A 15,451-nucleotide genomic window follows, 5' to 3' on the forward strand; every position below is an offset into this window, starting at 1 on the left:
CTGAACTTCAGCTGCATGTATCAAGGTCAATGTGGTCTCTAAAAAACTTCAGCCTAGGATTGTACTTGCAGATTTTTAGATAAGAACAAACAAATACATGCTCTCAGGAGACTATTCCGTGCCACCTTGACTTGGTAACAAGCCTTCTTACCCTGTTTATTCCTTAGAAATCAGTAATGGACATTGTCTTTTCAAGATGGGCACTGTCTTCTCAGAAATATTTCTGGGTGGATGTTGTCCTCTTTTATAAAGCCTGTTAGAACAAATCTTATAGCATGGGTAAGTCTATGAATGTGGCTAAGCATATAAAGCACTCCCAAAGGTGTCTTCCATACATACTCTGAAGAGAAGAGCTTGTTTAAGACGTTGGCTGCCTTATTTGGTCAACTTGAGACACCCTAAAATGCTTTGTGACCATTGTTCCAATTAATTGTCTTGCTGATTCTAATGTTTATTAAGTGCCTACTATGTGCCTGCATTTTTCTAGGCACTGAGTTTAAGCAATCCCAAACTGGAAATTCCTGTTCTTGTAGAGGATATATCAGTGGAGGAAGTCAGACAATAGATGTCAAGTTCTGATCATTGCAATGCAGGGGGAGAAAGCATCAGAGTGGCAGAAGAGTGCTAATATAGATAGGTTGGTTAGGGAAGTCCTCTTTGATGAGCTGACATTCTAGCAGAGACCTGAAAGAAGTGAGGAAGCAAGACACCAAGGACACACAAAGAAGAGCGTGTCCCAGAGGGAACCACTAATGCAAAAGTGCTTAAATCGGAGTGCATTTAGTCTGTCAGAGGAACAGTAAGGCGGGCAGATGGCAGCTGGGTGGCAGGAGCAGAGTGAACAAAGAGGATGGTTGGGGGCTGGCATTAGAGAGGTTGTAGGCAGCTGAGGGAAGCAGATCATGTAGGGCTCATGGTAAGGACTTTAGATTCTATTCCGAGTGAGACCAGAGCCACTAGAAGTTTTTGTGTGAAGGAGTAACAAGAACTGACTTACATGTTAAGATGATCTGATGGCCACAGAAGGGGGGCAATGACGGAGGCAGACAGGGCAGACAGCAAACTATCGCAATCATTCATGTGAGAGGAGACAGTAACTAGGAATGGTGATGGGAGATGAAAAATGGTGAGACTCAGAATCCACTGGAAATGTAGAGTTAGTAGGTGTGCTGATTGATTGGATGGGATTCCCAGCATGAGGAAAAGAAGGGAACCAAAAATGACTCCCAGATTTTTGGCCTGAACAACTAAAAAATGGAGCTGTCTTTTGTGGAGAAAAGGAAGGCTTGTAGGAGCAGGTTTTGGGGAGAAAGATCAGAAGTTCAGACTTGGGTGTGTTATCTTAAAGATGCCAGTTAGACATCCAAGAGGAGACACCAGATTGCAATTGAGTGTAGAATTGGAAAGAGGGCTGGGCTGGAGGTGTAACATTTAGGCATATAAGTATTAAAAACTGAGAGAATGGATGAGCTCACCTGGGTGCATATGAGAAGCTGAAGTGGTCTGAGAACTGAGCCTTTGGACTCTAAAGTTTAGAGATCAGGAAAAGGGGGATGAGTCAGTAAAGGAGATTGAAATTGAGTAGCTGGCTAGAATAAGTGTAATCAGCTGCCTCACCTGTGTTGCTGATAAGGTAAGTGGAGGACCAAGAACTGACCGTTGAATTTAGCAACATGAAAATTGTTGGTGACTTTGACAGACAACTCAAGTGGCTGTGCAGATAGTGAGTTGATGGCGTTTTGAGGAGTTTTACTGTAAATACAAACATTGGGACAGTAGCTGGTGAGGATGAGATCTTTTTTAACATCCCTGCCTACTTAAGGCCAAAGTCTTAGTCTTGGTCTTTACTAGTGTCTCTCCTTCATTGTTTTCTTTTAATCTTATTGATGTTGACTCCTGCTGAACATTTCCTTCTCTTCCTCATTGTCAATGATTACAGAAGATGGGACCTTGTCATCTTTCTGTCCCATGTCATCTGAATTGTGTGTTGTTTCTATCATAGGTGCTTTGGAGCTGCCAGCTTGTAGTTCTTCATAGTTTTCATTAACTACAAATTCAGCCATTACTTCAAGCACCTCTTGTTTTGCTTTAAATTTTTTTCTTGGTTGAGCTTGACCAGTCAATGTCATTTCACATTGGTGGGGAGATCTCACTTTAGACTTTGTAATGAAATTTAGAATAATTATGAACTAGTTGCTGGTTTCACAATGTTGCAAACACCTGCAAATTCCTCCAAGTTTTTGCAGGATAAAAAGAAAACCATAATTATTTATTAAATAGTTTTTATATTTATGTAACAGTTTGTATTTTGGTTCTTTGTTACAGTTTGGTGAATAACATTCTATATAAGTTGTCCAGTAACTAACAAATGAATTTTAATAAAATATATGCAAAAGGTACAATTTAAGCAACTGCTAATGTAATATTTTATTTTCTTGATTCCTTTTAAAATTTTAAAACAATGATTAAAATAGAAGAATATACTTTAATTTTAAAGATATTATTACTCAAATACAATAAATATTTCATGTGTAAATTAACCAAACAAAACTTACCAAGCAAAAATACTACATCTTGCCCTTCACATTCTATTTCACTTTTTTAAAATTTAAAGACACAAAAACAACTCCAAATGGTCACGGAGAATGACAAAGTTGAAGTAACTCAGGTTCTATTTCTTATCTTTATAATCATTGTTTATTTTGAATTCATGGTTCAAACCCAGGAACATGTAGTAGTAAAGGGGCTGGGGAGAAGAACTGCAGTGGAAGCAAGTTTGAACAGCTCTGGACCATTAGGTATTCCCCAAATGAACATGTGTATCTATGTTCTAGGCTCAATTATATAACTGGGAGTTTTCCAAATTAACTTTTATGTAGAAGACCGTGTTTATTAAGTGAAGTTAAAAATGTGATATTTGAAGTTTACATGTGCATTATTAAAACTCAACAGTAATTCAGCAATTATTTAGAACACTATGCTAATTTAAAAGTGGGGTGGGGCACTTAATTTTAGACAGGGCTTAGAACTGTCAGCACGTGATTATAGAAAGTAGGCTGATTTTAGTCAGTTTCATTATTGTATTTAAATTCTGTACAGACAATGCATGCCTTTATTACCTGCACCCAGGACTGACTGCCCCTCCCCCCTTGTATACCACTGGATGGTGGCTATCTCTGCATGCTGGCAGTAATCCAGTACTGAAAGGAAAACTGATGGTGCAGAAGACAGAGAGAGAAAATACTAGGGCTATATGTCTGAGTAGATGAGAGGATGGGATCGGAGATGCTAACAGAAGGGCTGATTTAGGTAAGGGCATGAAAAGTTCACCCACTGCAAAAGCAGGAAAGGCAGAGTTTATGGGCACAGATGCAGGCAGGCCTATATATCGAAGGTATTATTTCTCAGTTTCTTTTCCAGAAACGGAATTGGATTCAGAGACATCTCACCCTCTCACAGAGGGTGGGTGTCTGTGGACTCCCTTTAAGGACCCTTTGTAACTGACTTTAATTTTATTTTCTTGAATACTTTGGTCATGTCTTTCAATTTATGTGCTCTTTACTGATACTAACGCTTGATTGAATACCAACTATACTGATCCAAACGAAGAAACTCTTGTGATTTTGGAAGGGTGGTTATTAATTCTTTGTAACAGAGAACAAATGTTCTGATTTGGGAAACCCACTTGAAGACACTATAGAATTTAGTCTCTTTCTGCCTCTCATCTCTGAGAGGCACTGCCAATCTGTGAGTGGCTGCATGGTGGGTGGGAGATGGCACCCAGTTGCAGTGCTTGTCCTTTTCTGTAGGGTTTTATTTTGATATTTTCACACTGCTGAGAGAGAATTCCGTTGAAAGGTCAAGTGCCATGAAAAGGACAAGGAAAGAGCATCTTTGAACAGTGGCATTGTTAAATGCCAAGAGCCTACCTCTCCAGTGGATAATTTTGAGATATTCTGAAACACTTTTCAAAGGCTTTGCTAAGTACTCAATGTGGAAAAGGACAGAATCTATATTAAACTCACACTGGGATCACAAGTGGTCTTGGGTAAAATTGTGAACAGGACGATGTTTGTTGCCTTTTTTTTATTGCCTTTTTCTCCATCAGTGGATGCTCCATCCCTTCCCCTCCTCCAAAACCTCAAGCCCCTTGGGGGTCTTCCCCCTTTCTTCCTGTTTGCCTTATTTGACTGAGTGCCAGGAAAGGATATACATCAGTTACATAGATCTTGTTGTTCTCCCTGTAGACGTTGCGTCTGCTGCAGGCTCTTTAAACAGGGCTGCTGATTCTTCCTTACCCTGCTGTCCTCCAATTCCTGCCCTGTGTGCTGTCAGGGACCTGACACATACTTACCAGCCATCCTTAGTTTGGTCATGCTTGCCTGTGTCTTTGACCTTTGGCCAAATTGAACTGCTCTAATTTCCTCAAAGCCACCATGTTCCCTCTCATGCTCCAAGCTTTGGCCTGTTCAGCCCTCTCCCTGGAATACTCTTCCTGGCCCCCTTCCTCTGTCACTTACTCATTCTGCAGATTGAAGTTTAGAGATACCACTACGGAAAGTCTTCCCAGACTCCCCATTCAGATGAGGTATTCCTCCTAAGTGATTTTTAGTACTAATCCCATTATACTGTAATTGCATGTGTATTTTTCTCTCCCCTACCCCAATCTGGAATTTTGATTGGGTTGGCTTTGCCCACAGTGATTTCCCATTTTCCGGGAAGAGGTCCAAATACAGAGGTGGTGATAGGTGATGGTAGTATCAATGCCAATGTTGTGGTTCTGATCCCTTAGACAGAGCGTATGATATAAATGTCAATAAAAATATTGAATGAGTGAATAAATGACAGGATGAATTTGGATCAATGTACGACTTCTCCTAAGGATAACTGCATTTTAGTCTCTAAATTTTTCTGCACAAATGGGCTAGAAATTCCATTTTATGGCAGTTAAACAATGAATTCAAATCAATAACATTTAATGAATGCTTTCTATATTGGAGATACTGTGCTAAAAACTCAGGGGGAATATAAGGATGAATAATACACAGCCTCAATCCTTAAGAAATTTAAAATCTATCACACTTATAGTTACAAATATACTTTTCCTTACTAAACACACACATAAATCTTCAAGGGGTTGAAAAGATTAAAATATTTGTTTTAAATTTGATTTAATAGTGTTTATGAGGGCTGCTAAAGTCAAAAGAAAGAAACTTTAGCCTTTTAACTCCAACTATATGCCAGGAATAGTGTTTTTTCATTTAACACCTAACATCTGATAAAGTCAGTGTTATTTCTGGTTGTGAAATGATAGTATCTGCCTTTTTTTTTTTTTTTTTTACTTTATTTTTACTGTTGACATTATTACAGATGTCCCCATTTCCCCCCACCCCACCCACCTCCACCCAGCCTCCATCCTGCTTCCCTCTGGCCACCATGACACTATTGTCTATGCCTATGGGTCATACATATATGTTCTTCAGCTAATCCCTTCACCTTATTTCATCCAGTACTCCTTCTCCCCTCCCCTCTGACAGCTGTCAGCCTGTTTCATGTATCCATGCCTCTGTTTCTATTTTGTTCATTAGATCCCACATATAAGTGAGATCATATTGTATTTTTCTTTCTCTGACTGGCTTATTTCACTTAGCATAATAATCTCCAGGTCCATCCATGCTACTGCACAAGGTAAGATTGCCTTCTTTTTTACAGCTGCATAGTGTTCCACTGTGTAAATGTACCACAGCTTTTTTATCCACTCATCTACTGATGGGCACTTGGGCTGTTTTCAAATGTTGGCTCTTATAAATAATGCTGCTATGAACATAGGGGTGCATATATTTTTTCAAATTGGTGTTTCAGGATTTTAGGGTATATTCCCAGGAGTGGGATCGCTGGCTCAAAAGGCAATTCAATTTTTAATTTTTTGAGGAAACTTTATATTGTTGAACTGCATTCCCACCAGCAGTACATGAGGATTCCCTTTTCTCCACATCCTTGGTAGCACTTGCTGTTTGTTGATTTATTGATGGTAGTCCTTCTGAAAGGTGCTAGGTGATAGCTCATTGTGGTATAAATTTGCATCTGTCTGATGATTAGTGATATTGAGCATTTTTTATGTCTGTTGACCATTTGTGTGTCCTCCCTGGAGAGGTGTCTATTCAGGTCCTTTGCCCATTTTTTAATTGGATTGTTTGTCTTAAATGTAAGTCACAAAACCATAAAAATCCTAGAAGAAAACATAGGCAGTAAAATCTCAGACATCTTTTGTAGTAATATTTTTGCTAATATGTCTCCTAAGGCAAGAGAAACAAAGGAATATAAACAAACGGGACTACCTCAAACTAAAAGGTTCTGCACAACAAAAGAAACCAGCAGCAAAATGAAAAGGGAACTCACTGTATGGAAGTTAATTTCCAATACATGTAAAGAATGTATACAACTCAACACCAGGAAGACCCATTCTGTAGCTGAAGAAGGTGCTTCATTTCCTTGACCTGTTCATATTAAGAATAAAATGGAACCTCAAATTAACATGAGGAGTTATTGTTTAATGGCTATAGTATTTCAGTTTTGCAAGATGAATGGAGCTGGATGATGATGATGGTTGCAGAACAATGTGAAGGTACTTGATGCCACCGAATTATACTTAAAAATGGTAAAGATTGCAAATTTCATGTTTTGTCTATTTTACCACAATAAAAAAAAATTAGGTCTACTCTGAAGAAGAGAGCTTCTCCTGACACCCTTTAACAGCTTTGTTGAAGACTAATTTACACATCATGTAATTCACTTGTTTTACAATTCAATGGTTTTTATTATATTCATACAATTGTACAACAACCACCACAATCAATTTTAGAACATTTCCATCTCCACCGAAAGATCCCTCAAGTCCATCTTCAGTCACTCCTTGTTCTCAACCCAGCTCTGGGCAACCACTAATTTAATTTCTGTCTCATATATTTACCTTTTCTAGACATTTTATATAAATAGAATTACACAATGTAGGCCCTTTGTCTCAAGCTTCTTTCACTTAATGTTTTTGAGATTCATCCACATTGTTCATGCATGTTCATTCAGGTTCATGCATATATCAGAACTTTACTCTGTTTTACTGTCAAATATCATTCCAATCCATTGCATGGCTATACCACATTTTATTTACCCATTATCAGTTGATGGACGTTTTGGTTTTCCCTACTTTTTCACTGTTATCAGCAGCACTGCTATGAACATCCATGTATGAGTATTTGTGTGGACATATGTTTTCATTTCTCTTGGGTATGAGTGGAATTGCTGGGTCATATGGTAGGTAAATTTATATTTAAATTTTCAAAAAGCTGCAAAACTGTTTTCCAACCAGTTTGTCAACACTGGTTTGTCAACACATCCTTGCCAACACTGGTTTGTGCCTGTCTCTTTGTTTTCTCTGTTTGTTCCCTCTGTTCTGTATTGCTCTTCTTTTTCCTGCCTTTCTGTTGGTTACTGGTACATTTTTTAGAATTTAATTTTGATTTATCTATAGTATTTTTGGATGTATTTCTTTGTGTAGCTCTAGGTATTACATTATACATACATAACTTATTACAGTCAACATTTTTACCAGTTTCCGTGAATTGAAGAAACCTTACCTTACTTTATCCTCCCCCACTGATAACAGAATTTGAGAACCATATGAGGCAATGTTATAAGTTTTGCTTCAACTGTCAGACACACTAGAAAACTCAAGAAAATAAAAGTCTATTATACTTATTCATATTTTTATTTCTCATTATTTTTTCCTGATATTTTTTCTTTTATCATTTCCTTTCTATTTCAAAAATTCCTAAGCCATTCTTTTAGAGTAGGTTTGCTAGTGATAAATAATCTTAGTTTTGTTTCATCTGAGAATGTTATTATCCCTCCCCCACCCCTCGCCTTTTTTTTTCCTGAAGGATATTTTCATTGAGTATGGGATTCTGAGTTGATAGTTCTTTTCTTTCAGGTCACTTCCTCTGGCCTCCATGGTTTCTGATGAGAAATCCACTTATAGTTGAATTGTCTCTTTTTTTCTCTGTTGTTCAGATTGGGTTATTTCTATGGTTTGATCTTCAAGTTCATTGATTCTTTCCTTTGTCATCTCCATGTTGTTGTATGTCTCCTAGAACTACTGTAACATATTACCATACATTGGGTGATTTAAAATAACAGAAATTTATTGCCTTGAGTTTGAATTTTGGCTAGAAACCTGTAGGGGGGAAATTATTGCTCACCACTTCTAGCTTCTGGTGTTTGTTGGCAATCTTTGGTGTTCTTGGTTTATAGATGCAGCACTCCAATTACTGCCTCTGTTGTTACATGCCTGTCTTTCTGGTATCTTTGTCCTTTTCTTATAAAGACATCAGTCACATTGGATTAGGGGCCTACCCTATTCCACTATGAGTTCATATTAAGTAATTTCAGCTGCAAGACCCTATTTCCAAATACGGTAGTATATTGAGGTACTGGGAATTAGGACTTCAATATACCTTTTTGGGGGGACATAGTTCAACCCATAACAAGCCCATTCATTGAATTTTTAATTTTGGTTATTGCATTTTTGCAATATATAATTTCCATTTGGTTCTTTACATCTTCTATTTCTTTTCTGAGACTTTCTATTATTTAATTTGTTTAAAGTGCTAGTTAAATTGTTTGCTTAAGTGCTCATCAAAGCAGTTTTATGAGGCTGCTTTATAGTCCTTGTCAGATAGATACTTTAAACATCTTAGTCATCTTTGTCTTGGTGTCTATTGATGTTTTTCCCCCTTCGAGTAGAAATTTTCCTGGTTCTTGGTATGACAAATGATTTTCAATCGCATCTTGGACATTTCAGTTATTATGTTCCTCTGTATCTTATTTAAATCTTCTGTTTTAGGGGCTCTTCTTTGACACCAGGCCAGTGGGTAGGGTGAGAGTGCCATCTTGCTAGTGGCAGGTGGAGGTGAAGGGCCCGGAGCCTGGCTTAGTGTCTGTTGACACCCTAGGGGAGGGGGAAGCTCCCCATTACTGTTGGTTAGGGTGGAAATTCAGGCCCCCCCACTCCCACCCCATCGGGCTTCTATTGACATCACCCTGGCTAAGACAGCAGGGTAGCTTGTTACTCCTCATGTGGCCTCCACTGCCACTGTAAGGGGAAGGTCTCACTCTCATAGGACAAGAATAACAGTCTTGGCCTTCTTTACCACCACCCCAGCGGGTGGTGTCGATGCCTCCGTGTAGCTGGGTTGAGTGCAAGTCCAGGTGTCGCCTCTCCTGTGACATGTGGGGATGGCTGTACCTCATAGCAGCTGGGCAAGATTGGAAATCTAAACTCCCTGCTCTTTCTCTGGTGACAAGGCTGGGTGGGGCCAATTCTTTCTGTGGTGTTTGACTGGAGTAGAGCAGTTATTGTCTAAAGGTTTTCTGTCTTGCTGCCCTTTCTGGGTCCTTTGGCTAGAGAAAAAGGCTTTTGTTCTTTTTTTTGGTCTGCGATCATTGATGTTTCTGGGTTGCCAGCTTCACTGGCACCCAGTCCAGAATACATGAGGCAAAAAGAAAACCAGGTGTTTGGATTCACTGCTGTATCATTCTTTGGGGTGTAAGGTCCCTAACTGCTTTATGCTCTTCTCTCCACCTTTCAGAATCTTCTTATGATTGTTTTATATGTACTATCTAGAGTTTTTAGCTGTAATTAGCAGAAGGAATAGGAATAAGTGTCTACTCCATGTTGTCCCAGCTTCTGATATTTGAAGCACCTAAGATAACCTAAGATATAGAATATGCAAGATGCTTCCATTTACCTCTTATAAAATGAGACAAATTAGGAAAAAAGTAAAGTACAATTATTGTGCAAACAAAGCTTATTGGTTCTCTTCAGGTCTATATACCTCTATCTTCTCTAAGTAGAAATTTAGATTGAAAAATTAACTGGATACAATAGACATTATCCTTGCTAATATTTCATGCTCATATATGATTATACACATTGTGATTAAAGAAATGAAAATGGAATAATTTGTTAGCTAGGAAATTACTGAATCCTTATCAAGACCCTGATGAGAATATTGAAAAAGTAGCCATGGAGAAAATTGTATTTTAAATCACCCTTCATACTTTCCATGACTTAATTATAATCACTCATTTTCATATGTACACGATGTATACATCTCTTTAATATTAAAACAGTTTAAAATAGGCAGTAATGTGATCATTAACAGTGTTCCACTGTGTGGTAAGGTCTCCAATTAGCCATAGCATTGTGTCACGTGGTCATTTTAACAGAAATCTTATTGGGGTTGGATGGGGGAGGGATTCATCATGGTGAAATTGTAGCTGATACTCAGATAATGTAAGATGATTTTGCAATTGTATTAGAAAATGGAAAATGTTATAAAACTGCAGAGTATGAATAAATCAGAACTACCAATATTGTAACTATTTCAAAGATACAAGGTGAAGCAGAGTTTATCTGGATTTTCATTTACTGGAAAATGTGAAGGATGAAACAAAGGCAGAGAAACACAACACTGTGGGGTTTAGTGCATGGGTTGCAAAATGTTCAGAAACTAATTATGAATATTTGCTGCCTTAAGCCATATGCTCATAGACTAACTTGTACTTTTCATTACTGATAAATATATTATATAGAGTCTATACAGTTACTGAAATGCCCTGTATTTGATTGTAAAATCTAATATGTAAAAGATAATGGGTTGCCATTAAAAAAAATCCTTATTCAGAGAAAGGACTTCATACGCATGGCCTTTTCTCACAATAAGCACAGTGAAATTGTTTCTTTACTTTTGTAATAGTATCACTGAACCCTCCAGGCAAAAGTAATGAGAACATATAGAATGCAAAGAAATTAATTTGATTAAGATTCGCTTAAATGTTACAACTGGTATTGTTTATAAATTATTGAATATACATTGTAGGCTCTAAACAAAGCAGGAGAAAATGAAAATCTGATGCTCTGAACTATGATGGGCATTTGGGGAAGAGTTTTATGCTTTGCCACAGGTGTAATTTCAAAGAACTGAGTACTCAGAGAAGGACCATAGCTCTGCATTCCTTTTTTATTTTCTATTTACTAACATAAAAAAAAAATAGTCACTGTAAAATCGCTTCACTGAGGCTTTGGGATCTTGAAATTTCAATCTTAGCATCAAAAGTATTTTGTGTATGCAACACACTTTTGTGTTTGAAATATTGACAAAAGAAATGTGACCATTACACAGCTACAACTGCTTGTTTGATGATAACCTAAGGTCAATGCTATCAAATAATAGTCTATAAATATTCCTTTACATACTTTTCAAATGGTCTTGTTATTGAAGGTATTCAGGAAACTTTAAAACCACACTTTCACTAGTCACAGTCCACTCAGGGAATGGGCTCTGAATTAGTTATCTCATGCTATGTAACAAATCACCCCAAACTTAACCTGCTTAAAATGATAAATATTTATTATCTCACACAATTTCTGAGAGCTGAAAATTTGGGAGATTCCCAGAGGGTGGTTCTAGTTCCAGGTGTCTCAAAGAGAGGCAGTCAAGTTGCTAGGACTGCAACGATCTGACAGCCTAACTGGGGAAGAATCAATTCCCAAGGTTATTCATGTGATCGTCTACAGACTTCTGATTGTTGTTGGCCATGGGCTGTAATCTCAGTTTCTTGCCATATGGACCTATCCATAGGCTACCTGAGTGTTCTCATAACATGATAGCTCTGTTTTTCCCCAAAGTGTGGGAGCTAAAGGAATCTCAATAAAGGAAGCCACAGTCATCTATAATCTAATCTTGGGAATGATACGATATAACTTCTGCTTTATTCTATATGTGGAGGGCACCATACAAGGTTGTAAATACCAGGAGGTGAGGCTCATGGCGGGCCAGCCTGGAAGCTAGCTATATAGGTCCAGAGCAGATTTGCAACTTGGATTCACCTAAGAGTGTGGGTTAAAGTATACATCTTCTAAAAGACATTGCCTATTCTTGGGAAGAAATTGCATCTGAGTCTTCTAGGGACCATACAGACCCCAAGGGGCATATAGAAAGTTGCTGACACTGTTCTGCCAAAGTTACATAACCTCTTATGTAACCCGAGTCTATTAAATATACTCAGTAACAGTTTAACTCTCAGTCACACTTTTTATGGGTACCAAGGTCCAAATTTAATTCCAAAAGTATGTATGGTCTACCATATAGCCTTAGAAGGGTAAAATATATAATGAAGTAATATAAAATAATAGACTCTCACAAAAGTTAGGTGATTACCTGTGCATTTAGGAATAAAGTTTTAAAACTTGGGTATGAAAAGATGGAAAACAAGAGAACTTTCAGCTTTATTTCCCAGCATGAATAATTTAATTGGATTTTATAATATCAGTAGGAATCAATGATTGCTTTTAGCTTTTCTATTTTGGGTGAAAGGTAAGTCACTTTGAATACTTCTGGTAGTAAATTACCAGGTAGAGATGTAATCATTTAAAATTACTATATAAAATTCTTGGCTTTTTGTAAAAGAAATTTCAGGTAGTTTTCAGTTTAGGAAAGTCTTGTAAAGGGCTTCTTATAAATCAGATGCTTGAAACTCACCAACCATAAGGTACCTGACCCAGACAAAGCAAATAAAAAGTGGTAGGGCATAAATAGCTCTACTGAACTTACATGCACAAATAAATAAATAAACAGCCAATTTAAAACCTAACAGGATTTTTAATCATTAAATAAACCATCTGGTTAGGCCAGAAAGGCTGTTTAACAGGCAGAGTAGTGGCAACAGGTGACTTCTTCCCTTTTCTAGTCCTGCAGGTTATTTGTTCTTACTTCTAGCCTCTGCCCTAGGCAAGGTATGCCCCTAGATGCTCTGCCCTTCAGGGCAGGGAGGGAATCATTGCAGATTAACAGATGGTGATTTCTGCCTGAGGAGGAATGGGCCCTGGGTGGTGGTATTGGGGTGCTGACCTGACTTTATTTTAGCAGTGGTTCTCCACTTTGGCTGCATGATAGTCAGATTCTCTCAGGTGGACTTAAGTGCCAAACCTTTATTAAGTTCTCCAGGTGATTTCAATGTGCCAAGGCTGAGCATCTTTGTCTTGGGACAGTATGTCTCATTTAAAAGGCCATCAAAATCACCTGGGAAGCATGTTAAAATTACAGAAGGGCCCTGACCAGCCAGTGTGGCTCAGCTGGAGCGTCATCTGTAACCAAAAGGTTGTGGATTCAAGTCTCAGCAAGGGCACATGCCTGGGTTGCAGGTTTGATCCCGTCTGGGTCCAGGTGCAGGTGCTTGCAAAACTGGGTCCAGACTTGTATGATGCCGGTCCAGACGACTTTTGAGAGCCGTGATTTCTGCTACGGGAGGCAACCAGTTGATGTTACTCTCTGGCATTGATGTTTCTCTCTCCCTTCCCCTCTCCCTCTCTCTCTAAAAGCAATGAAAAAGAAAATGTCCTCAGGTGAGGATTAAAAAAAAAAAAAAAAGAAAAGAAAAGAAAAGAAAAAGTTACAGAAGGCTGGACCCCATCCTGAGTTTGATTCAGTGAGTCTGGGGTGGTACCCGTTAATTTGCATTTTAACAGGTTCCCAGATGATGCTGATGCTCCCACACTTTGAGTACCAATTTTAGAAGAGTCTGGTTCTTGTTATATTTTTATTGGAGTTCAGCTGCTAGTGAGGAAGGGGAGGAATGAAAACTGGTAGGGGAGAACAGATACCACTAGCCTCCCTTCTTTCCCAGCCCAAACCCCTTCAAAGCTGCAGGTGAACTGTGATCTACCACTGCATTGCTCTCCCCCTATTTTCTTGAAGAGAAAATAAAGGTTCTTCAGGGGTCCCGTGAGCGGTGCAAAGCTCATTAGCCCGGAATTAACCACCCCATGTTAGCTGACTCTGCTTTCAGTGGCCACCGCATTTCCAGCACACCCAGCCCAATTCATTAACCGTTCTTTTCTCCCCTGCACGCCCGCAGCGTGCCTTACGTAGCTGCGCGGGCAACGTGCACAGACCTTCAAAGCACGCAGGCCGCGGTCCGAGCGGTGCACCGCGTGCTGCGCAGGCGCGAGGAGCGGGGCGTTGCAGCGGCGCGATGGCTTGCGTCAACTCGGTGGTAAGGAGGAGCAGCCGGGCCTGGCTTTGTGTAGAGGGAGCCCTGGTCCACGTTCATGGCAGCATACCCTTCACTCTCCGGACTGCAGACTCTCAGAAACGCTCTCCCGTAGGGTCTCCGGGTGTTCTCTGTGTGGGGGGAAGCTGATGAGGGCCAGTAGCCTAGCCGGAAGCTGGGCTTGGCTCCCCCCAGAACAAGCATCCCCTTCCTCTCCTCACACCTCACCCCAGATGAGGTTGTCTAGAATGAGACAGTTACAAGGTGGTGAGATGTGGGTCTCAGCTTAGCCTGTTTCCTGCGTTTAGAAAATTCCCGAGTTCAATTTTACTCCAGTTGTAATTCTTAAGTAGTTATTGTTGATTCCAAGCTATACTTACATGAAGTAACATAACATGACATTTCATGGTACCCCACCACATATCTTTAAAGTTCTCCCACACCCTCATTTCTCCAACCTTTAGCATGTTATACTTAACTGTACAATTGGAATTTAAAAACACGAACACGTCTCTCCAGAAGGGGTTTCTAAGTCTCACGATGGGAACCGACAGGCGAAATGTCACTTGTGAGACCCTTTGTTCAATCTTAAAAACCCGAATTAAAGAAAAAAAAAATTACGAATTTACTTTCATTTTCATTCATTTCAACAGATTTCATATTTGGTGAAAGGCCATATGCTTGTCCAGATCTGTTATTTCATGGGCTCCATGTACACATGCAGCATGAAAGTCTATTTTTAGATACATTATTTTAATATGTATGTATTTTCTGATGTTAATGTATTTTGAGATATGTAAAATACTTATGCCTTAGTTAAGTTTACTGTGTATACCATTTTATCTAATGATGAACTCCAAGGAGAGAAAGTGTGTGTATTTTAAATAGAGATTATGATAGATTTCCTGGACTCTACATAGTTTTAATAAAGACAACAGGGAAAGAATATGAAGTCTAACTGCGTTCCTAGAACAGAAAGTATGTTTAATGCCTGCTTTGCTTTTGAAAAATTGTGTTCTGATGGATTATTGTTGGTGGCTGCTGTTACATTCTGAGGGCAAATCTTAAAGATGTTTTTAGCCCTAGGAGTTTTTTCCTTCAGCTTTAAATATGATCACACTGAAGCATCAGTTTACTATGCCTTTATCAACGTAAACTGTGTTAGAAGAAACAACTAATCTAGGGCACTTAATCTTAATGGATATTCTTGTGAATAACATATTATTTAAATGTAGCTGATTGACCTATTAATAGGCTTACCCTAGATCTTTAGAAGGATTAGTTTAAAACCTGGTTACTTTTGTGAGCAGGAGTATTTAAGAGTATTTACTGGATAGTATGA

General features: G+C 38.8%; 1 protein-coding gene across 1 annotated transcript in view; it reads left to right on the forward strand.

The window, feature by feature from the left end:
• Positions 1–14,091: 14,091 nt before the first annotated feature.
• Positions 14,092–15,451, forward strand: part of GTF2A1L (general transcription factor IIA subunit 1 like) — a 31,481-nt gene continuing 30,121 nt past the window's right edge. The window contains exon 1 of the mRNA XM_090281270.1: positions 14,092–14,112. Coding sequence (XP_090137396.1) covers positions 14,092–14,112 — 21 coding nt within the window. The remainder of the gene's footprint in view (positions 14,113–15,451) is intronic.

The sequence above is a fragment of the Furipterus horrens genome, unplaced genomic scaffold, assembly GCF_987537825.1.
Source record: "Furipterus horrens unplaced genomic scaffold, mFurHor1.1.pri manual_scaffold_6, whole genome shotgun sequence".
NCBI classification, from domain to species: Eukaryota; Metazoa; Chordata; class Mammalia; order Chiroptera; family Furipteridae; genus Furipterus; species Furipterus horrens.